Here is a 25,541-nt window from a genome sequence, read left to right as displayed (position 1 = left end):
CCGCAACTGCTTGGTTACCCACATTCTTCAAAATATCTTCTTTTGTGATTAGCAGAAAAAAAGAGTAAATGATGACAGATTGGATAATTGTATGTGAATTATGATGTAAATCTAGGCTTCATAATGTAATCTAAACATGGAAATACATACATTTTGAGAATTAAAAAAAGAATTAAGGCAAAGTAACGTTATTTAAAATGAAGTGATGCAAAATTCTGCACAAGACTTCTACGTTACTAATCAAATAGCCTTATTTATTTTATTTATATATACATATTTACAGTAACTTCTATGCATAAAAGGTCACATTTCCTTCCTTGTATGTTATTTTCAACTTTAGGCCTCCAACCAGACTGACCTAGAGAACTGGGTAACTGCCATTCATTCGGCTAGCGCATCTTTATTTGCGAAACGCTACGGGAAAGAGGACACACTGCGTTTGTTACAAGGACAGATCCATGGTCTTCTCCAGAAGATCGACATGGATAGCAAGATGAGAAAAATGGCAGAGCTGCAGTTGTCCATCGTTGGTGACCCCAAAAATAGAAAGGCTATTGAAAACCAGGTAAGCAACAGTTTAATCCAGTTTGTTGGAAGTGCGTCGAAGTACGGAATGAAGTGCTTTTTTTGTCTCCAGTCATCCATTTTTGAATTAATTAGCTTTTTGTTTTTAAATGAGTTTTGACTGACCATTTTTTTATTTATTCTTTTAACATGATATGTGCTTATGTGTGAGATAAAGACATTGGAAGTTTAGTGCTTTATCTATCTCATTACGTCTGAGGCTTTGTAGTGAGATGTGTATTTAGTGACAAGGTTGAGAATGTACCAAGCTCTCCATCTTGTCTGAAACATTGGGATAAATCATTGAGGGCTTTGTCATGTTGACCGAAGGCATGCTAATCTTACCGCCACATACCGCTTTAGAGGTTGCATGACCCACATAGCTTTATTTGACCAATGGTATTAGTAGTTTTCCCACTGCCTGATAACAATCATGTTAATGCTTCATGGGAACCTCTGGAGCTGATGCAGAGGTCACAGGGGGGAGTTAGAGGGGTGCCAGGCGCTGGATGAGAGATTTGGTAAAGGGGAAAAGGTTGAGAAACTGGGTAACTTTGAAGTGTTGTCTCCACAAATCAGTGCCAGCTGGGCGGTTTCAAGTCTCCATTGACCCCCCTTCACCCTTTCTCCCTGTAACTGAATTATAATTGCTTTTTAAGACTATTAAACATATGTCTTTTAAAGGACTCTGGGAAAAGGTCAGAGAAACAAACCAAAGATAAATGCATATGACTGCACATCAAAAATTCTGCCCATCCAGACGTAAACGCACATATACTGTACCGAAGAAATGAAAATGAAATTCAGCCAGGCTTTTATATATTACGAACATCTCAGTCTGAGACTTTTAACTGTGTTTTGTTTTTTAACATAGGTTGATACTGGGTAAAATTTCATGGGTGACCATTAGAACAAATTTCTCAAATAGGCTCCAAAGTCTCAGACAAGCCAGGCTCTCTGAACAACAACGAACATGCCTCTCTTTTTGTGGTAATAGGTGTATGTTGGTATCCAATGACACACTTCTGAAAGGCTCTCCTTGGCCAGCATAAGATTCCCATGAGTTAACAGTGCAGTGTCTGTCCAGTCTCATTATACTTGTTTTAATGATGTGAGGTTGAGTTGGTAGAATTTAATAAACCAAATACCAAGAAACTTTAATGACCCAGTGTCTCTAAACTCATTGGCAGTGGTATGAATTATGCTGGGAGCCTAAACCAAACCATGCAAACATTGCACAAAAGCAAAGTCTGTGCAATGCTACAATCCATTGTTGTCAATTATCTATCGCTAAATTAAATAATTGTATTTTTTATTTCTCAAAAATAAAAAGTAAAGAATATACAATAAGAGATTTCCTCGTTAAAAGAAAACAAACACCATCATTAGTGTAGACAGGCACAGCTGTAAAATAGTATATTACATTACTACAAAACAAAACAAGTTCTAGTTTGTCACACAATCTCTTCCTGTTTAAGTGGGCAGTTCTTGGCTGCAATGTGAACCAGACAAATGGTGTTTAGTCAGATGCTTCTCTATAAGAGACTAGTGTTATAAAGTTTCATCAGCAAACTGATAATGTTCATAGAGCTGTGACTAATAACCCTGTCACCCCCCACCCCCCCTCATCTGTTTTGTCAAAGAGCATAGCACTTAATCACTTAGTGGTTTCCCCTATGTTTTTTTATTTCATATAATAATGTCAGTTGGAGATTGGAGAAAAACTCCCTCTGTCCTCTCACATCTGAGAGCAATTACAGCCACAAAGATCCTTTACTCATGCTGTTTCTCACAAATGATGAGGGTTGGGGAGTGATTAGTTACTATTAGTTAAATTTAATTACAAAATAAATGTAACTGTAATCTGCTACAATTACTTAAAACAAATGTGTAATTAAATTGCAGTTACTTATAAAAATGCTAATGATTACAAATGGAGAGTTTACATTTGAATAATCACACATATAAAGATTTGACTGATTTTTTTCCCCAAATTGCATTGAGTGCATTAAAATGCAAGACACCAATGTTTCAGGGATTTAGGACACAGAATATGACACACATTGTATTTATATGATAACTGGTTTGGGTTTATGTATGCCTTTCTTTGTTTTGTTTTTTCAATTGACAGTTTTTTTCCCCTCAAAGCCAGTGTTTCCTGTCATAGCTCTGCAAAGATTTGATTTCAAAACCAGTTTCATAGCTATTAAGGGGTTTCTTGTTATGATTTAAAATCTGTATTTAACCATCTCAAAGTAAAAATAGGTACCAAAGTCTGATTTTGTGTAGGCTGTGCTTTAAAATTCAATTATTATAAACGTAATAAAAGTGATTCTGAGAGTCTGACAGTAATCAGTGTTGAGTACCACTGTCAGGTTAACTCTGCCTGCTTTAAATGTTTACAAATGATTTGAAAAACAGTTTAGAATGTGTTTAATGAATGTTTAGGGCAAAAAAATGAATGAAATATAATCAGTTACATTAATAAAGTAACTGAAATAGTTACACTACTTATTACATTTTAAAAATAATTACTTGTAATGTGAAACCTATTAAACTTCCAAAGTTTCCTTTCCAAAACTTCAAACGATCATTGTGTGAAGCAGTAGTTTGTCACCTGGTGGATGAGATGCCTTATCTCAGCAACACTTTTTTTAAATTTGCGGACAGATCCAACAGTGGGAACAGAATCTTGAGCGCTTCAACATGGACCTTTTCCGCATGCGCTGCTACTTGGCCAGTCTGCAAGGAGGCGAGTTACCCAACCCCAAGAGCCTGCTAGCCACGGCCAGCCGCCCAACCAAAGCTGCACTAGCCCGTCTGGGAATCTTCTCCGTGTCCTCCTTCCATGCACTGGTTAGTAGCCTTGAAGAACACAACAGTGACGCCCCACTGTGAGTTGTTTCAGAAATACTGTATGTATCATTAATTTTCTCCAATAGGATCTCAAGAAGAAATCAAAACTGAACAAACATAGATTTGAAGAAAAAAGAATATACCGTATTTTTCGGACTATAAGTCGCACCTGACTATAAGTCGCATCAGCCCAAAAATACGTCATGATGAGGAAAAAAACATATATAAGTCGTACTGGACTATAGGTCGCATCTATTTAGAACCAAGAGAAAACATTACCGTCTACATCCACGAGAGGGCGCTCTGTGTCTTCAGTGTAGGCTACAGGAGCACTGAGCAGCATAGAGCACCCTCTCGCGGCTGTAGACGGTAATGTCTTCTCTTGGTTAATTTCTCTTGGTTCATGTCAAATTGATTTTGTTAAATAAGTTGCACCTGACTATAAGTCGCAGCCAAACTATGAAAAAAAAAGTGTGACCTATAGTCCGGAAAATACAGTATATATATATATATATATATATATATATACACACACACACACACACACAATTTGAAAAAGCCAAAAACTGTAGCAGTGAACTCATCCCATGCAGTATTGCAAATTATGTAATGGAATCAAAAAAACTGTAAAATAGAAAACATTTAAATAATAAATATTATGTTCAAATAAAATTCAAATATGATGTATTTGTTGATTTATGGTAAAATGTTAACACACATAATTGGTTGAGAGTGTGGGAGACTCACTTGAGTGTCATGTGCAGTGCTTCATGGATGTGGGTGGTTGCTGCTGAGCTCTTTTGGCACAATTCACCATTTCTATGGCAACAACAGCTCTCCCTCTCTCTGACTGATGGATCAGGGCTGTGGGGTAGTCTAGCTGTTGACAGGGAATTATACTCTTTTTTTTTTTTTTTTTTTTTTTATGAAAGTTGAAATTGTTCTGACAGGTTTACTGACAAAAATCATTTCTTTACTGAAATTGAATTTGATTTTAACGTTTAAAACCTGAAATTCCTATGAGAGGAAGCTGTTACACTTAATTTGGAACATTTTATTTTAAAAAACCCTTAATAATTACCTAGTGACCATTACAGCCAGTCTCTTTGTGGTCGTACAGATCTGTTCCAGAGATGAAGCCACAATGCGAAAGCGTTCTCTGTCTCTGTCCCACCGAGGTCGCAGTAAGAAAGGGCTCTTTTCCTCCCTCAAGGGCCTGGATACTCTTACCAAGCGAGGTCATGAAAAAAAGCCTTCAGTCTCACAGGTACTACACCCACTATGTCTGATTTAAACAGTCGTGACTGTGTGCTCTAACAAAAGTGCTTGGAAAGTGCATTTACATATCAGTTTTTCTACCCTTTATGTCTTGAAACTCATGCGTCATGCTGGTGGGAAATTCCTCCCACAGGTGCAAATAACAGCACTTTGATAAAAGGTAGTAATTACAGAGCTGGCAGGATTAAAAATGTTGTTCGTTCTCCCATCTCCTCCTCTTTTCTCAGAAATGCACCAAGATAATAAGAGAGCTATTTTCAGCTGTAGATTTTCATATCTGGTTACCAAGTGTAAAGCCTTGAGACGGTGACGAAGATGATGATGTTTCCTCCCTGTTGAGATCACTGTGCTAATAATAGTGGTAAATTAGCACTTAAGAAATTGCGCTGGGCTGTTTGTTTAAATCTTGAGAGGGTTGACCCATGAGCCGGAGAATTTGATAGATTTTCTGTCATGAGCGTGCCCTTGAGCAAGGCATTTATCGCCAAGTTATTGCTGGGGGACTGTCTCTACAATTAGACTACTGTGTGTTGTTTGGAATAAAAAGTGGCAGCTATTTGAGTCACTAATGCTTGCTTTGTGAGTCTGTTGCACTTCTTTACCAACTAGTAACCATCTTAGTCTGTATAAAAGTTGTAGATCCTTCATTTTATCTTTTTATTTAAAGGATTTCAGTGATTTGAGCTGCTGTTCTTACAGTGTTCTTCCTCAGGTAAGGGACACTCGTTTTCAAGACCACAGCTAGCATAGCATGGCTCCTTCTCGAAATATAAACACATCTTAAGTTCCACCCCCTGTGATTCTGCAAAAAATCCTGCTATATTCAAAAACGATGCCACCTTATATTAAGTAAAAATAGGTACAGTGTACATATTGTGTTCCAGTTGAGTGCTGCCTTCGAGGTGGGATACGGTTAGGGACATATTTGCTGGTGCGGTTAGTGTTGGTTAATAGGAAAGGAATAGGAATAGTGTAATTATATATATATATATATATATATACAGAAATTGATTACAGCTGTAATTAAATGGAGTTAACATGTACAGTATGTGCACAATAAGTACGTTGGATCAAATTTAAATTTAAATGTATGTACATAGTAGTTAAAACACATAATACAAAATGGGTCCAAAAACTAGTAAGCTACCACTTCAGGGCATTAATTTTGGTTTGCAGATTGCACATGCCCTTCTCATATAAAGCAACTCCAGAATGTATTGCAATGAGTAAACTGGCTCTACATGTTCTTATACACCTCTGTAAATGCCTTAATTCACTTTATGTAATTATTTGAAATATTCATGAGGATAACAGCTTGAAGGATAATAGTGTTGCAGCCTCTAGAAATTAGATTAATCAAATTATTCAGTGTAAGCACAGATTTTATTTACTCCACTAAAATGTTTTTAGAAGAAAATGATTTCCTGTCCAAACTACCAGTTCTGTTCCCGATAATCACTTGGTACATGGTGGTGACCTTCCCTGAGGTCAGTGGCTTCTGGGAAACCATCATAAAAATGTAGCTTGCTAGACTTACTGTGCCAAAAGAAAGTGCTGAAAGATTTGCATGACTTTTTTTGGTTTTCGCTTTTTCTGGACATTAATTATATGGGAAAATCAGTTTCACCACTAAAAATGTGTCTCCAAATGAGGTTCATATGCAGTTAGGTTTTCCGTTTTAGAAGTCAGAGCTGTCTATGTAGAAAGTAGATGGCATAACAATTCATTAAGTGATAAACAAGTGATCCCAAACTGTAGTTGTGCCATCTTAATTAATGGACATTATTATGCATGAAGTGCAAATGGCACTGAAAGTACAAAAATAAATAAATAAATAAATAAATATATATTAAAATAAATATTGTTTTATTAGTCTTGTACATTTAATATGTAAATAGTTATGAGTTAAGGCTCTGCAGTGACCAATAAAAAATAATAGTATACTGAAGTATTTGACATAATTTAACAAATATGTTGTTATATGTTCCAAAAAAAGTCACTGAAAATCAATAAAAAGTTAAATTGCTCTTTTCTGTCACTAAGTGAATCCAATAGTGTCTTAAGTGTGTGAAAGGTAAAAAAGTCTCCAATCGCTGACATGAAGTCCCTGTCCCTCGCTGACATGCGTCATGTAAATGGCTAACAAGCTCCAATTTCATTTCACACCACAGAAGGCAGAGGTGTGGAGACCGACAGAGGGAGAAATGTTTTATGAATTATTAAAAGCCATATGTGGTAAATTGCAGCCTGCTGTACTCTACCCCGCAGCGACACACAGATGGTTGGTATAAGAGCCCTATGCTAGTTGCTAAATATTAAACAGGCTAACCTTTTGCTAAAGACACTGCGGTAGCCATCAAGTCAAAGTGTCTTTTTAGTCTCTCATTGAGTTTGAGAACATCAGTAAGTCTTTAAGCCTACGTTTGGTCTTGCTTAGAAGCAAATCATTTGTTCTTCATCGCTGACCATAATCCTGTTCAGACTTTATAATTGGGTGCCCCATCACTAGGCCCTCCTATGCAGCAATTGTAATTTGATCATTATATATTTATATGTGTGCACTACGTTTGAAGGTGTGGATTTTTTTTTTTTAAACCTAAGAAATTTGTAATTTTATATTTAGTAAGAATGCATGCAATTGATCAAAAGTGACAGTAAAGCCTTTTACAGTGTTACAAAAGATTTCTGTCTGAAATAAATGCTATTCAACAAAGAATTCTGGACAAAATATATCTCCGTTTCAACAATATTTAGAAGCACAGCATTGATCATAATTAAATGCTTCTTGAGCACCAAGTCAGCATGTAAGAATGAATCATGTCAAGGATCATGTGACACTGAAGAGTAATGGCTGCTGAAAATTCAGCTTTGTCATGACAGGAATAAATAGAAAAAAATTTTTTTTTTTACATAAAATTAAAACTTGTACAGATTTAAATCATATTGTCTTTGTAGCACATAAAAAATGCTAGTGTGTATCATGAGGAAATACATTTTCTTAGGGATTTTATTTATTTTTTGCCCTGTGTTTATACCAGTTTATCATCTATTCTCTTTTGTCTGTTCTCATTCATATTGAACTACATTAATTTACTCCAAGATTTTTACATTTTTATCTTTTTTCATTTGTATAAAAATATAACAAGTAGGTCGAAAGATTAAAATAATTCTGAACAATGTGATTTCTATTGCATACATTTTGAGATCATAAAAATATATGAAATATATGTATAATATATATATATAGGCTACATATCATTGATATACAAATTCTGTACAACTATATACTGTAGATATAGTATATGATCTTTATATACTATATATATATATATATATATATATATATATATATATATATATATACTTTATATATATATACTTTATATACTATATCTTTATTTACTGACTGTCTTTTTATTTATTTTTTTTGTTTTTCTTCACCTTGACAAATATTAATTTTGCTCTTGGTGTGAATAGACAATTTGTTTGTGTGTCATTTTGTTTATTTGCATTACGCTTGATGTGGAAAGGCCTCAGAAAATGTTCTCATTTCGTATGCTAAGAGGTTGTTTACATAGAAGATGACTTTGAGGCAGATCAGAAGAAAAAATAATAATACAAAATAATTAAAACCTAGTCTGTTTCTGAGGCCCAAGGAGAGGATTGAAAAAGATGAGGAAAAGCTCACATTATAAGTGTGCCTCAGGGAAAAATCAAAAAATGTATAAGACCTCTATAGCTGACCATGCATGACTGTAAAAAGGACTTACAGATGAGGAACATCACAAGCAATCTGTCAGAAGAAGCCTACACAAAAGAATAAATAAGAGATTAAAAGTCTTGCATTAAACATTCAGCATGACCTTTCATCCTACTAACCAGCATAGTGCTCTTTTCCTCCAGTGAAGTCTCGAAGCCTTTGTTTAAGATCAAAATAATTCACTACAGGAAATTTGCTTGGCTGAAGTTTTATTTAGAAACAAAATGATAGTTTGTCTGCTGCCGTGTTTGTAACCATGGCTCTGGTTGCAAAATGTCTGAAAAAATATGACTTAAGAATTTTATGAGACTGCACTGATTTGTTTTTTCCTTCTTGTTTCAGGACGGTGAAGGGCATCTAAATACTATTCCTCCTTGTAGTTTTGAGGTACGTTGCTGTGTTTTTACAAAATACAGGGTCCTGCCTCTGGAAAGAGCTTAAGCTTACTTGGTTATATGCTACAAAATTTGTAAAACATGGATATTAATACACCTACACATTTTACATGTACAAAACATATTAGCGGTGTCCTTCTGTTCATCGTGTATGTATACAATAATTGATTGTGGCTGATAGATGCTCACATTTTTATTGGTGGTGATGAATTCTGATTTAGATGGAACTAGTTAATTTAAAGCAAGAGTGTGGACTGAGCCACGTGTACAGTTTGTGATTGCTTGTACGACGCTGAAACACTGCTTCCTCACTGTATGTACACGGAGACCAACACTCCGATGTTGCTAAGAGACCGTGTTAAAGGACAGCCGTTATTCTAGACAGCATTCCATCTTTAGCATTCTGGGCGGAGGTTAGCTTCCATAGAAGATTTTTCCCACTTTGTAGAGGAAAGTCTGAAGTTGAGTCTCTGGTGCTGAGAGCCACACACACTGAGGAGCGTGTCCTGGGCGGTTGCCCTTGGCTGCTCTGTTGGAAAGTTGACCGTTACTGTGGTGGTAAATGAATGCAGACTCATTCCACTGCTGGTCAGGGTTTCATTCACACCCCTCACTGGACAAACATGGGGTTATACAACTTGTCTTAGGTGACTTTGTTTCCCTTGCTAAAAAGGCCATTACTTCACTGAGTGAAATGAGTGGAGCGTCTGTACCTTTGGAACTGAGACGTGACATGTTTTCTCTGGTGTGTGTGTGTGTGTGAAGGTGGATAGGCGTGTTTGTTTCCGACACCAAAGACTTAATCTCCACTGAAAGAGCTTTTTATGACACATCCTCAGACAAGCATAGAATGATGCCAATAAAGTCGATTGCTTTAGTTTTACATAGTCTTTGAATTTGTTATACTTAACTGCTATAATTTATCTAGACCAGAGAATTGTGTTTTAGGATTTATAAAAATCTGCTATTAAATCACACCAATAATAAATAAGGAGATGTAATAAAGTGTTATAAATGTAAGTTTCTTCTTTGGTTTTCTTTCACAGAGGTTAGGTAGTTTGGCTAATGTTTACTCAGTCGTGCCACCTGAAGGCAGCCAGTGGGATTGCAGCCAAGAAAACACAACGTGCATCTATATGCCCAATTACCAGACTGTTAGCGTCCTTCTGAAACCTCACCACACCGTCACCGATGTCTTGGCTGAGACCTGCAGGGTAAGAACCACCTCTTTGTTTTAAAGAATCAGCGTAGTGTTCAGGTTAACTGCTTTGATTTACCAACACACCCATTTGTCAGCTATTGCATTGTTTCTAATTACTTTACAAATATGCCTGTTATGTCTGAATCAACACAGACACATCATTATGTTTGTATGTGTTAGCATACTTAACTGCAGAGATTACCTGAGGCTATGGGTGTCATTTTATAATGTATTACAATATTATTGCTCTTTTGTTGGTTTTGATTTCTGCTTTTGTCCTCATTAGTAAGTCGCTTTGGATAAAAGCATTTGCTAAAAGTAAATGTAAATAATAGACTGCATGTAGGGAAATTAATTAGTAGATGACATCATGCTCTCTGCGTAACAGCTGTGCAATTTCCCCCCCCCCACAAAAATTCATTTCATAAAATATATTTGATTGTTAAAAAAAAAGAACACAGAAAATAGTAAATGTAATTAAATATTATTACAATTTAAAATAGCTATTTTCAATTTTTATTTTAACATTTCATCAGTTTTTAAAATTCTTTAGAAATCATTCTCAAATGCTGGTACTCAAGAAACTTTTTTTTTTTTTTTTTTTTTTTTTTTTTTTTTTATCACCAGTGAACACAAGTAGCTTTATATATAATTTTTGTTACAATTTAAATATTTATTGCTATTTTTTATCAAAATTTAGATTTGTGATGCTTTTACTAATAGTCTCAAACTTTTGAACGGTAGAAAATAATAAATAATTTTGAACGGTAGAAAATAATAAAATAATAAATCTCATATCTCCGTGGATGTAACTGGAAAGGATTACACATATTGAGTTGTCAAATAAAATAATTAATAATTTATTTCACCATTTACTAACCCTTAAGTTGTTCCATGTCAAAATCCCCTTCTTTTGTGGAAGACAGAAGTAGTTTTTTCACACTGCTCTTTTCCTAATGGCAGAAGCATACATTAACATGCATTTCAACACTGTTATCCAACACTTCTGAAGTCATACAGTACAATAAAGCTGTTATTTTTTATGTCTTTTCGCTCTTCATTTAATTATTTTATTTGATTGTATGTGGAAAGAGCTGCATCTTAAAATAGATTTTCTTCTCTTAGCTCATGGGCCTGGATCCTAGCCTACACTTTTTAAGGCTGAGAAGATGTGTAGGAGACAGGATGGAGGTATCAACCCCATCAGCTGATGAGCTCCTGCAGGACATGGTAAGATGTTGATAATGGCTAAGCTTGATGTGCAGCAGCTGGATCACAGCCCAGTTTATAAAAAGCAGAGTTGTTGAACTGCATGTGCACTTATCTACACTTCTGTCTCACTCTAGTCATATGACGATTTGGAGGTCAGCCAGCTAAATGTCTACACTCTGCACATGTCTAGACCTAGTGTAACTGAAGACTATGGTAAGCAAGTCGTTGCAAAGCGGAGATTTAAGTGGGGACTGATGGCATTTTATGATGCGTTATGATTTTTTTTCTCGTCCTCAAGGCTTTGCTGTTACAGGATATGTAGACAAGCTGAAAAACAGCCGTATCGTTGTTACAGAAGTTCTCCCTGATGGGCTGGCTTTCAGCAAAGGTACTTTTGCTCGTGCAGTTATTTCCTTTAAGGATTGCATTTATTTGGATATGCTAGAAACACCTTTTTGATATTTTAACAAATACCAAAAGATTGTTTTTATGTTTTCCCATATTGCCTTAAGAAGGGTGTTCTAACCTTGGTTTCTTTCACTCCTGTTGTTTTGTGTAACTGATAGGTCTGAGGCCCGGTGATGAGATCATGGTTTTAAATGGTTGTGAGGTGTCTTCTCTGGACCTGGCTCTGATACAGACTTTATTCAACGATCAGAGTCTGCAACTGACTGTGAAACATCATCCACCCTCCAGTCAGCACAGTACAGATACTGCAAACACACGGTCTCTGCACAGGGTCAACCTCCAAAACCACCAAAGGGCCAAGTCCTCAACAGGTACAAGACACATAGTTACACACGAGTGATTCAGAGCTGCATGTTATTCCAGAAAAAATGTTCGATGTCTGTATGTAGCTCAAGTTTTGTGTCAAAGATCAACTAGGAAGTGCATTCACTATCTTCACTAACTGCATACAACTGGACCGGGTCTAAAGTTAACTACATGGACTTAAACATCTGAGACCACTTTTCATGATTCAGTCAATTCTCAGTAGTTGAACTCAAGTCCCAAGTTCCTCTATCCAGTTTTACTCTGATACAGAACTGATACTCTTTCTAAGAACATGCAGCGTTAACCTCTTTCTAAATTACATAAAAGCAGTCTAATTCACTAATTGCAAGCTTAAAAGTCAAGTCAGTTCACTACTTATATAATTCTCTGCTGCTCTTTTTTTTATGTAGTTGAAACGTATCGAAATAGAGACATACAGCAAACACATTAGGCACCTACATTTCACATCTGCATGACAGCTGGTGAGAAAGAGAGTATCACTTTCTTACTGGCATTATACAGGGTTCCCACAGGTCCTTGAAAGTTTGTGAATCTGACGTTTATTTGTGAAAATTAAAAGTGCTTGAATTTATTTTTCAAATAAGGCATTGAAGCTTGCTTGATTTTCATTAGTTACGTGCATTTACGCTTTACCGTTTAGTGAGGTACTTTGTTGTATGTTGTCATGACCTTAGAGTGTATTTTTCCTGGACATATCCTCTTTTTGGACCTACATTTTTTTTCAGGTTGCCAGGTCTTTTTTTTTTTCTCCTATGCTACTTTTAAACTGTAAATGGTTTGATTTTCCCCGTGGGTTAAAGGTTTGAAATGTTGTTTAATTCAATTTTACTAAAATGCTTGTATTGAAACATCTTGCATTCTGCCTATGATAAAACTGTGCTAGATGTAAAGTTTTGTGAAGGAGGGCCACTGGTAGGAAGCTTTTTAGCTGAGTTTATGATCAATATGCATAACAGTGACTGTATAATATGTATTTTAGGTATGGCAATGACATATTTTCAGTGTTGATATTTAGGATATGGTCATTGCACTATTTTGGGCACTACTTTAACCACCAACCAACCACACAACAGAGCTCCGCCCTGCTCACACCAACTGTCCTCTTTTTGGAAAACCAAAATACGGTCACCCTACATGGTGTTCATGCGTGCACAAGACTTAATAGGATGATACCTCTATGTTTCACAGACACACCTGGAAATTAATGTTGAATTGCTTTGCTTGTTAAGATAATGTAAACCCTGTAACTTCTGTTTACATGAGCCTAAGCTCTTTTCAAACTAAATCCATGCAAAAGTTAATATCAGATCATTTTATTATAGGATGTACCGAATATTCTCCAGTTTTATGCAAAACAGAAATACAACAAATAGAATATCAGAGCTCTGTCATATGGCCAAAAATGTATGCAAAAAACAAAACAAAAAAAGAAGCTGTTTGTGCATAGTTGTGTTTGACACATGAAAATTGTAACAATGTATCTTACAAGATAACATGATGTAACCTCGCTCTCACTTGAAATGTTTCCCCACATTAAGTACTTGAATTTGAGGGATTGGGCCTGGAAAGCCCTTGAAAGGTCCTTGAATTTGAAGTTTATCAAGGTGTGGGAACCCTGGTTATACTTCTTTTCAACATGATAATTGATTGACTGTTAACAATAAGGTCCACAATAAGGCACTAAAACCAACTTGCTGAAAAGTTTGGCATTAGAAATTTGGCATGTCTGCATTGCTGCAATGTTGAACATTAGATGAAATCTGTTTCTAAAAATACAAGTCTCCAATTTAATGTAGCAGTTGTTTTTTTAAAAATTGAACATGGCCTAAATACACTGCATCTTTGACAACTTTTTCTTTACTTGTTATGCATTCAAAACTCACTGCTAAAAACATTTGACACTTGTCACACCTCACTTGTAAACTTCCTCCCCATATTTCCTCCCCCTGACTTCCTCAGACTGCCTGTACTATCTCAGTCATTTATAAAAGTGATAAACAGAAAGCAGTCTGTATACTGTGAGCAGGAACGGTGTTGCGTGCTGGTTTTGAACCCTGGCTGGTTTTATCCTTGCATGGTAGGTGCCTGACAGAATGAACATCACAGCACATTCGCTGTTACATTTAATTATGTTGTATTATCAGTGATTATTCGTTCTTAATTACAGAACATGTCTCATGAGCAGTGAGTATCATGGTTTCATGCGCAGAGCAGTAGTTACTCAAGAGTGTTTTGTAAGAGCGATTTATTTATTTGTATATAATATCTGTTTAAAGTTTTAGGTTTCACTTTATATTAGGCGTCTTAACTAATTAAGTTAATCTTAAGTGCTAACTCCTTAGCACGTACATTTTAAACATTTGATGCGATGTGTGTGTTTTGGAAAGTTATTGCAAGATTATGGTCAATAGTGTGAAAACATTTTGTAATTATGTGCAGTTATTTTGTTTGTAGCTACAATCTAAGGTAATGTATTGCAGCATTGCAGTATGTATGAATATACAGCTATATATCTTTAATTCCTTATTATTGGTTCATGTCTAAATCAGTATTGATTACTTCAGTAGTATCTGCTGTCTCTGTATCATTGATTATACAAAATCAAGCAAAATGTCTTACTTGGAAAGACATGATGGATATATGATGCACTGTGAGTAACACAGAATTGCAAGTCACTTGCTACAAAAATCTACAACAAAAGCTAAAAATTAAGACCTTTGTTTTAGTCATTTAGCATTTCTGGGCAGTTCTGCAACTACAGTAACAAACGTTTGACCAAGTCAGTTCAGGCGCTATTTTATTTGTTTCTAGGGACTGCTGTCTTCTTTCAATCAAACTACCTCTGTGCACTATGGAATATGTTTACTTTTCTCAACTCTCACTATATTAATGAATTTAAGCCACAGTTAAATAGCCTTCAGTAGACAAAAACACAGTAATAAACAGTACTGAAAGTTGTTAGCTGTGAAAATGACATGATCAAGGATCTCTCTGTCCCACACAGCCTCATTTGATTTTCATTACATTCCAAGAAAAGTAAGAAAACAAGAGGGGCAGTTCAGAGAATGTACACCATCAGACTAGTCAGATTTAAAACAAGCTGATTTCTGCCATATTGTCTGCAACTAGCTGGGGACACCTTTTGCCATAAAACTTTAAATTGAACAACCTTCAGTGATCTTGCAGTGTGCACTTGGCTATGAACCAGTGTGCAAAATGTAAGATCTTTAGTGAAATTGATGATGTGCAACTGCAAGCCACACAATTGCTACACCATGTGTGATTTACTGAACAGCATTAAATAGGAAAATAGTATGTCAATAATGCAAAAAAGCAGTTCATCATTGAATTCAGTGATGTCATCATCGAGCTCAGTTCAGTTTAAATAGTATCTGTGCAATCAAGTCGACAGAATCAATGGATATTAAGTGTCCCCAACTAAGCAAGCCAGAGGCGACAGCAGCAAGGAACCAAGACTGGATCTGGTGGCTACGGTGAAACAGACTAATTTTAGCGTAGATGCCATTCTTCTAACGATGAAGCAAGTACATCGTGTTTTATTGGAAGTATTCCTGATTCCAGTTTTCCTAATTAATGCAGCCTAGAAATCTGTTAACGGATTTGAATATTAGAAATGTGTTTGTGTGTTATGTGTAAACCAGGTTAAAGAGATGGGTCTTTAATTTAGATTTAAACTGTCAGAGTGTGTCTGCCTCCCAAACAATGTTAAGTAGGTTATTCCAGAGTTTGGGCGCTAAATAGGAAAAGTTTTCTAGTCTATTCAAGAAAATGTTATGGTCAATAGTGTCGAACGCAGCACTAAGATCCAATAAAACTAATAGAGAGATACGCCCACGATCAGATGATAAGAGCAGATCATTTGTAACTCTAAGGAGAGCAGTCTCAGTACTATGATACGGTCTAAATCCTGACTGGAAATCCTCACAACTACCATTTTTCTCTAAGAAGGAATATAATTGTGAGGATACCACCTTTTCTAGAATCTTGGACCGAAAAGGAAGATTTCGAGATCGGTCTGTAATTAGTTCTTTGGGGTCTAGTTGTGGTTTTTTTATGAGAGGCTTAATAACAGCCAGTTTGTTACAAAGGTGTAGTTTCTCTCTGTAATTTTCAACACACAAACATGATTAGTTACTTAGGATTCAGTTAGTTACCTATGGATTATACTTAAAGGGTTAGTCTACCCAAAAATTAAAATTAAGCTGTGTTTTAGTCACCTCCGAGGTATCCTAGGTGTATATGACTTTTTTCTTTCAGTCGGATCCAGTCAAAATTATATTAAAAATTGTCTTTGATCTTTCAAGCTCTATCATTGCAGTCAGTGGGTGTTTCATTGCTTCAGTCCAGAAGAAATTAAATAGTGAGTTACATGACTCCAGGAAGTGAACAAAGGCCTCCTATAGTTAGAAAAATATTCATATTCAAAATGTAATTATTACTTTAAATCTAGCATGCGCGAACAGTTGTACACAGAAGCAGTTCCGGGGTGGAAGACATATGATATATATGCGCATGCGCTGGAGGGTCTCAAGAAAACCAGTGTTTGTTTACAGGATGAAAAGAAGCAAGTTTAAGCAAGCTCTTGGCTTATATCGAAATCCTCCAAAATTCTTCTATACAAATTCTTGTTTTATACTTTATTTATTATACTTTCTAGATTAGTGTCTGTTCTCTCTCCGCTGAGTTTCCGCGTTTCATTATTTTTCTAACAAAAATGCATTGATTCACTAAAGGAGGCCTGTGTTCACCCCCCGCTACCATGTTGTAAAGAGAAATGTCGGAGGATTTCGATATAAGCCAAGAGCCCTTTTTTTAATGAATGGGAGCTTTTTATTTAATTTTAATTTTGGATTGAAACAATGCAACACCTGCTGACTGCAATGATAGAGCTTGAAAGATCAAAGACAATTTTTTAATAACTATTACTGGATTCGTCTGAAAGATGAAAATCATATACACCTCCAAGGGCCTTTTGAATGACTACTTACTGTAGGATGCCTGTGGGGTTAGTAAAACACAGCCTATTTTTTTTATTTTTGGGTGAACTAATCCTTTAACTTGAAATTCACCCCTATTAAAAAAAAACGTAAACTTAAAATCTGGTGTGTCGCTTTCGCTTAGGCCACACCGGCACACTGCATATGCTTAAGTGCATCTTCAGTGTAGTGTGAGTAATAATTCATAATCTTTTATAATCAGGGCTCGGATTAGATACATCAAAACACATGACATCTATATTGTGTATAATATGCGTGTTTCCACACAAAAGAGAGACCAACTGTAGAATGGTTTTCCTGTTGTTTGCAGCAGGCCTCTGGTCATGTCATTGAAACCACTCTTTGACTTCATTTAGCAACACAGGGTGCAGCCATGGTAAAGCAACAGCTTGCAAAACCATCAAGAATTTGAGGCATCAAGATGTTCAAAAGTTAAATGAATTACCCCATGAAAAGCAGAGACCGTTTTTGGTTGAAGATTATGTTCTCCACAGTTAAATTTAGAACAGAAATAATCAAATGTTCAGCAATTAGAATATTTTTACTTATTCACTTTGTCTTAGACAAGGCACCGGCTAGCGTTTTGGCATTTTTTGCCACAGCGCTATTGAGGGGTCTTTTTCTGCAGTGCACCTCCTGTTGTTGTGCATCTGGGCCATTCACTTTTCTGATCTGTCCTGGTTAGATCAGATTTGTTATCTTCTTTCAAGAGAGTAGTGCATGGAATAGGCCTGTTTTCTCTGAAGAACAGTTTTTGCTAGAATAATTAGTTTCTTTTTGGTCAAATACAAAAAGCAAACAAAACTTTCAAGAATTTCTAGGGTGCTGAATACTTAAGCAGCCAATGTGGAAATTTTCAGCACTTCATTGAGCAGTATAACCATTTCAGCTGTGTCAATAAAAAGAAACCCATCAGGTACTAAAGATATACCTTTAAAATTATTTTAAATGAATATGTAACAGTTCAGAGTAATCTAGAGTAATGACTGCTGAAAATGAGGCTTTTCCATCACACCAAGATATTTTTGTGTTTGTGTGTGTGTATATATATATATATATATATATATATATATATATATATATATATAAACTCACACACACTATATAAAACAAACATTACTCTGTTTCACACTGCAGGAACTTCTGTTTGTCTGTGGAGGCGCTGTAGTGCCAGATACATTGACATTAGATAAAGATTTGAGTAACCCCAGAGTGCAGTCTGGACGATGGGGCGGGGCGACACTTCGAGGCGGAGCGACACGTGTCGCCCCGCCCATATTTGTTTTCCCCGCCTTTGACATTTTCCTCCGAGCCAGCAGGGGGCAGTTTGCGTTGAAACAAACAGAACGGTGGCAACTACAGCAGCAGAGTAATAACGCTATTCCGTTGATTGCTTGAGGTGAGTAAAAGTGGTTGTGTAAATATCTTATAATATGAAATGCGATGTTCGATCATTTATTTATCCATGGTACGTTCAATTTGAATAATTATTGTTAATAATTGTTATAAATTGCTCATTTTATTGTTCTTTGTGGATTGTAACAGTACACTCTGTACATGGCTTTAGTTCATAGGTTCGATTTTACAGAGGTATGGCATCACATTTGTCAAGTTATTTGAACAGACATGCATGATTTTTGTGTGTATATTATTATTATTATTATTTTTCAGGATGACATGATCAGGAGGTGGTGGTGTTCTGTTCTCCTGGACAGCTTTACTTCGCAAATGTATGTAGCTGTTTGAATGTTGCTACATGAAACATTACTCTGTACTATATCTAGCAATATACCTACCTCTTGACATTTGTTCTTTTAGAGCTCAACCACTGAGGAGAACTTCACCATTCACCATAGCCGCGTTTCCACCGCAGGAACTTTACCCAGGAACTAGGGACTTGGTCCGGTACTTGGTGTGTTTCCACCGCAGGAACCAGGAACTAAATAAAAGTTCCGGGTAAAAAAATGCCCCCCAGAAAGTCCCTGCTGGCGAGGTGGTACTTTTTTAAAGTTCAGGAACTTTCGGGGGCGGGACTTTGGCGCTAAACATTCTGATTGGTTGAGTTCACGCAGCATTGGTTGAGTTCAACCACCATTTATTCGGATCAACATTTTCAAAATATTACTGTTATTGTGTCATGAAATGTAATTTTAAAAGTATTTCAGGCGAGAATGTAGTTGTTTGAAACTCAAATCTGTTGTTTATTTATAAAGACAGCGCCTATTTAAAAATGTGTTTCGCCGATCTCGTAGACGGTGAGCTCCACTCGATCAGCGGGAGCTCAGTCCTCATGTATCCGCAGAGAGCAGCCTCTCCTGGGATAGACTTTCTGATATGTGCCGCTGGCTCTGATGTGTCTTTAGTGGTTAAACATAAAATATAATTCAGCTGCGGGGTAAATCTAACAGGTTTTCTTTGGTCTGTATTCAATTTATCTATATGTTAAAATGAAAATAAAAAGGCAAGTCTATATAATATTTCTTACATTGTAATGGCTGTATATAACGTTACACTTATCCCTGAACTAAGTACATTTCTACAGCTGTTATTATGTTTAAATGAAAATGAAAGGAGGCAGTGGTATTTTATATCCTATTTCGTTTTATTGTAAATATACTGAGGGGAAAATTGCAGTAGCCAAAGCAATCTGAGTTCACGCAGCATTGGTTGAATTCAACCACCATTTATTCGGATAATTTTCAAATATTACTGTTATTGTGTCATGAAATGTAATTTTAAAAGTATTTCAGGCGAGAAGTAGTTGTTTAAAACTCAAATCTATGGTTTATTTATAAAGATCATGCCTATTTAAAAAATGTGTTTCGCCGATCTCTGCGACGGTGAGCTCCACTCGATCAGCGGAAGCTCAGTCCTCATGTATCCGCAGAGAGCAGCCTCTCCCGGGATAGACCTTCTGATATGTGCCGCTGGCTCTGATGTGTCTTTAGTGGTTAAACATAACATATAATTCAGCTGCGGGGTAAATCTAACAGGTCTGTATTCAATTTATCTATATGTTAAAATGAAAATAAAAAAGGCAAATTTATATAATATTTCGTTTCATTGTAATGGCTGCATATACACATTTCCCTGAACTAAGTACATTTCTGCAGCTGTTATTATGCTTAAATGAAAACGAAAGGAGGCAGTGGTATTTGATATCATATTTCGTTTTATTGTAAATATACAGTAAGGAAAATTGCAGTAGCCAGGACGAGCAGACTGAAGTTATCAAGTACTCTGCTGTTTATAGATTTACCGGACTTGCGTCGTCGCGGATATCACACTCCTGAGACGAATGCACAAAGTCTGAACCAACTACCTAGGATGCACGTCCAAAATCAGCGTACTTTTAAAAAAAAAAAAATTATCAGCGGTACTTTGTATTGAGAAACGCGCGCAGACCTACGTCACCAGTCTATTTGCCTAATCTACCCGGTACTTTACACCGCGGTGGAAACGCAGAAAGCAACAGGTCTGGGGGGAAAAAAGTTCCTGGGAAAAAAAGTTCCTGGTACAAATGTTCCGGGTAATTTCGGTGGAAACGCGGCACATGTCTTCAGGCAGAGTCCAGCAAAGCAGGTTATTACATTCATTAAGAACTAATAATTACATATGTGTGTACATGCAGAGGTATTTTAGTTATTACAGCTACATAGTTGTTCAGATGTGAAATTGGTATTATGTACAAGTACTATATTGGTCAATACTGTGGATTATTTAATATATAACTATCAGTTAACATCAGCATCAAGGACATTTAAAAACATTTCAGCTTAATTCATTTTCAGACAGCAGCAAGTTTTTTAAATAACTTCTGTTTGCGATCTAATGTGGATTTTGTTCACCATATAAGATAGAAATATTTATATTCAATGTAAAAGATCTTCATGTGGATCGTGCATACAAATATATACAAATATCTCACTGGATTATTACAATTAATGGCAAAATGAATGTGTGGAAATGTAAACTAATATATCCTACTGACACACAACAGCAAAAGATATAAATAATTGGCTTAAAACTGTTTTTTTTTTTCAATGTGAAAATACTAACACTAATACTTCTGCACAGTACTGTATATATTAACATTTTATTAGTGTTATTATAAAAGAATGAGTATGCAGTTGTGACAACAATCTATAGAGTTTTTAATGAGAGTTTGTTTAAAGCAAGGTTGTCTGTATTCAGTGTTTATATAATGTTTAATAACTTTTATATACATATATAAATAAACCTATGTATGTTTTTGATTCAACAGCTTCAACTGGAAATCCTCAGGGAAGTTATTTTGTCGGCGGGTGACTCTGCATATTTGACACTTTCTCTGGTTTGCAGATGGTTTAGGGATGTGCTCCGAAGTTTTTCGGAAAGCGGCACAGTTTGCCTGGCTAGAGAGTAAGGCGTGGTGATCTTCTGGGCTTTTGTTTACACAGGATTTTGTTCCAAGGACTGTTTTTTTTTTTTTTTTTTTTTTTTTTGCGGCATGAAACACATTTGTGTGTTAAGTTCATTGAAGGGAAATAACTGGTTTTGATTATTAATTGATGTAATTTAAAGTTAAACTTTGCACTGTATAATGTTTTAATAAAAAAGCTATGGAAAACACGTGCATGACAACAGGTTTCAGTCATTTACATCAGTCTATCATTCTTTAAGGTTTCTCATATTTGATGATAACATGATTTGCTATGCATTGCTCATAATGGATTCTTAGTTTAGTTGTGACAGGATTGTGAGGATTAATGAGGTTTTCAGTAGTGCAGTTCAGAAAACAAATAACAGAAAGTAACAAGTGTTTTTGGGCAAGTTCTTTAGAACCTGTATAGTTCCTTCCTTGCAAAAAGTAACCATGGATTTATTGTAGTAAAAATATTTGTTGGCACATTAATTACTGTGAGCTGTAATTATAAAAACACCATAGTTTTACTATAGTTACTGTAGCAGAACCATAGTAAATTTTCGTAGGGGCCAAGGGAATGTTCAGAATATTATTGGTGACGTTCAGAGACTGGTGAAAATTTGTTACACACACGACACACACACATATATATGTATGTATATATTATTTGAATATATAAATCAAGGTACTCCATGACTATCTACATAACCATACTTCGCATAATATTGCCGTGTCATTTTCAAACCAGCGAGTAATGCCGAGGTAGCGTCTACACTACAGCCATTGAGGGAGTAGACCATTTATTTTTATTCTGTTCGTCGTAATCCAAAACTCTTTGTATTTATACGGGATGTTATGGAAATGCAACAATAAATGCAAAAACACAACATGTATATTCACTTTTTAATTTATATTAAAAGTTTATTCATCTTAGTGTCTACTTCCGCATTCCAATCCTGCTAATAGCGTCATAATTCTCTATACCGATAAGCTGTAAAATCGTCACTCATCTGTACACCAATAAGCTCATCTTAATCATAAACCAATAACCGCTGAGGTGGGCGGGGCGACACGTGTCGCTCCGCCCCAACGTGTCGCCCCGCCCCATCGTCCAGACTGCACTCTGGGATACTTGAAAGATTTTGGGAAACGGCACTGAAGTGAGAAGAGCACTATATAATTATTACTGAGACAATATGCTTTGCTTGATTTTCACCCAAAAAAATTACACACAGGGGACCTGCATTGAGATCCCATATATTATACATCTCGTAACTTTCAGAGAGAATTTCATGTTTTGGCCCAGGTTCTGCTTTTTGGTTAAACATTGCAATTTGTGTGTGTGTGTGTGTGTGTGTGTGTGTTTCTCCACATTCTGTAGTTCACTTTCTGTAGGGTGGCCATATGCGCCGTTCATACGGGACACATCCCAACCAGGATTTTAATAATGCCTAAAACACCCAGAGCAGTTTTACCAATAACATGCAGGTATTGTACATAATCGACCAATCGTGGGGCTGCGTGTGAGAAGGTGAGATCTAGAGGGAACGATCAAAGCGATGCAAATATGTGCACGTGTTTGTTCGTTCGATTGACTTGAAGCGTCAATGCGCACAATTCCCCCCAAAAACGAACAAACATGTGAAAGCGATTCGAAAGCATAAGGAGCATCTGCTCTCCTCTCATGAATGTTACACAACGATCAACCTGCACAGTGCAAATAGCCAAAACCTGGATATTTTAGGCAATATTAAAATCCTGGCTGGGACGTGTCCCATATGAACGGCGCATATGGTCACCCTATTTCTGCCAGTTCAAACTTTGGGACTGGTGAATTGGTATGTGGTACATTAATTAATGAATTACCAAATCTCTACAGTTTCAATACAGTGCTGTATACAGTTTTACTATTAGCATCTTTACTTGTGTTTGTGACATATTTGCCTACAATTTCTTTCTCCTCAGATGTGTCCTGTGTGGCAGAAAACTTAGGCTTGGCTATAGATGATGGTTTTCAGAATCCACACCGCAAACATCGTACAGTTCAGCACAGCAAGGTAAAGAGTAATCCAAATCTGTTTTTATCTAATTCTTCAATTCCACAAATTCTGATGGCTTATTGTTTTGCTTGCATCGTGGGAAGCTCACAGATGTCCCCTCGACTAAAACGGATCAATAAACATGTTAAATAATGTTTCAATATCTAAAAATTTTCTGTGAGTGTTATAGGATAAAACTATTATGAAACATATGAGCATAATATAAAACAGTAGAAGCACATGAAAAAAATACCTGAAGAAGATACCAAAACAAATGTGTGCGTGTATGTACATCTTGAGCAGCAGCTGCATTGTCAAAGCTTGTCTGCCAGTGTTCGTTATCACTTAGTAATTAGCCTCTTCATGGATCTTTGGCCTTCACACTGCTTGCTTATTACTGTCACCAGAACAAGAGATTGTATTTATGCTGAAGGCTATGTGTACAGACAATGCTTTAACACTGCACATGGGTTCTTCTTGAATCACTTCAGTTCATCCATTCATCTCATTTAGTCATACTCAAAACCCTTCATTTTTACAGTAAAAATCAATTCCATTCTTTACATGTGTAACTAGAAGTCCTGAAACAAGTGTTTACTGGTTACTTTACACGTTACTCTGTTTTCATTGTGTTGGAGCTGTTAATATAACTAGTGCAGACATCTCAGTTAATATACCTTAGTTATTAACTTATTAAAAATATATATTTTTATTATATTAAACTGATTAATATAATAAATTCAGCAGCACTACATATATCACACATCAGCCCCCCCCTCCCTCCCAAAGCCCCTGTAATTCACACCCTTCCAATTTTTTTTTTTTTTCACAGAAAATCGTATTACCTCATATTTCTCTATTTTTAGTTTTAACAACTTAGTTGAGCTGCTGAAACACAAGTAGCTAACTAGACACTTTAGTTACAGGCAGGTGTACTGGTGTACCAAATAAAGAAGCGAAAATATTTTTGTGAATGTTTGTGAGCATGGATGTTTTGCTGTTTTCTTTATAGACAAGCGGTACAAAGTTGTATGTGGAATCCTGGTTTCCGAAGTCCCATGTGTTTGTTTATATTTTCATAAAAAGGATGGGTTGTTTGATTTAAAAGTGGAGTGTCCCATGAAGATATTTTAATCTCTGCTTGTTTCTTAAGCTGAACACATTAAACAAGAGGTATTTCATGCTGTGTTATCATGACAATGATGTAGTCGAAAACGGAAACGTTTTTCCCTTGCAACAACAGTATCATGCACTCCGCCATTGTTGTGTATGTTTGTACACGCCTGCCTTTAAAATCACCACATACTGCTCATGTCTACAAACCTAACACGTACTACTCATGATCTCACAGTTTTCAAAGATACCCGTATTGGGTGTTTACACAAAAACAAAAACGTTGTCAACTTTTACTTTGGGGAAAAATAAATGAATAAGTTTCCCGTTTTTGGCTGAAAACGTTGTCGTTCAAATGGCCCCTTAATCTACAGTATAAAGATTTATTTTTCTTAATGTTGCAAGCCTGCTGCACTCTTGAGGTGCAAATGTATTAATTAAAGGCTCATGTTGATGTGCTTCAATGCTCATTGCGTATTGCCTTGCCACACCAGAACAAATAACACTGAAAAATGTATGTTTAAAGATGTTCATAAAATGTTTTCGCTTTAGTTTTCCAGATGGTGAGTCCAAATTCACGTGGACAGTGGCTCCTCTGAGTGAATTTTTGCTCTAGTGGAAGACAGTTCTGCATGTTATGTTGTGATTTTTATATATTACGCATTGTAGGATGTCTTACTGAGTTTGTTAATGCAGTCTCCTCTTTTGCAAAGCTTTTTTGCTTGTGACTGTAAGAAACGTCAGTTATCATTCTATAACTGATCTTCTGAGAAGGTGGATTAGACGAGGAGAGGGATATTTTTTTATTGTTTGCAGATGAACAACAGATGAGTCCCTATGCACATAGCAGTTTACAATACTCCTGTATCTGGGTCTGTTTGCACCTTTATGAATTGCTGAGAGCT

General features: G+C 36.1%; 1 protein-coding gene across 5 annotated transcripts in view; it reads left to right on the top strand.

Annotated features, from left to right (window-relative positions):
* tiam2a (TIAM Rac1 associated GEF 2a) overlaps window positions 1–25,541 on the top strand; it is a 94,592-nt gene that overhangs the window by 47,489 nt on the left and 21,562 nt on the right. For 3 of the 5 annotated variants that reach the window (XM_052579835.1, XM_052579834.1, XM_052579836.1), the window contains exons 6-16: window positions 341–565; window positions 3,235–3,420; window positions 4,541–4,687; window positions 5,366–5,410; window positions 8,801–8,845; window positions 9,900–10,067; window positions 11,180–11,284; window positions 11,401–11,479; window positions 11,565–11,654; window positions 11,833–12,045; window positions 23,450–23,541. In XM_052579835.1, the coding sequence (XP_052435795.1) occupies window positions 341–565; window positions 3,235–3,420; window positions 4,541–4,687; window positions 5,366–5,410; window positions 8,801–8,845; window positions 9,900–10,067; window positions 11,180–11,284; window positions 11,401–11,479; window positions 11,565–11,654; window positions 11,833–12,045; window positions 23,450–23,541 (1,395 nt within the window). The remainder of the gene's footprint in view (window positions 1–340; window positions 566–3,234; window positions 3,421–4,540; window positions 4,688–5,365; window positions 5,411–8,800; window positions 8,846–9,899; window positions 10,068–11,179; window positions 11,285–11,400; window positions 11,480–11,564; window positions 11,655–11,832; window positions 12,046–23,449; window positions 23,542–25,541) is intronic. The other 2 variants (XM_052579837.1, XM_052579838.1) reach the window with 1 other exon arrangement.

The sequence above is a fragment of the Carassius gibelio genome, chromosome B17 (assembly GCF_023724105.1).
Source record: "Carassius gibelio isolate Cgi1373 ecotype wild population from Czech Republic chromosome B17, carGib1.2-hapl.c, whole genome shotgun sequence".
Lineage (NCBI taxonomy): Eukaryota > Metazoa > Chordata > Actinopteri > Cypriniformes > Cyprinidae > Carassius > Carassius gibelio.
Note: the sequence above shows the minus strand (reverse complement) of the source record. Positions and strands in the feature narration are given on the sequence as shown.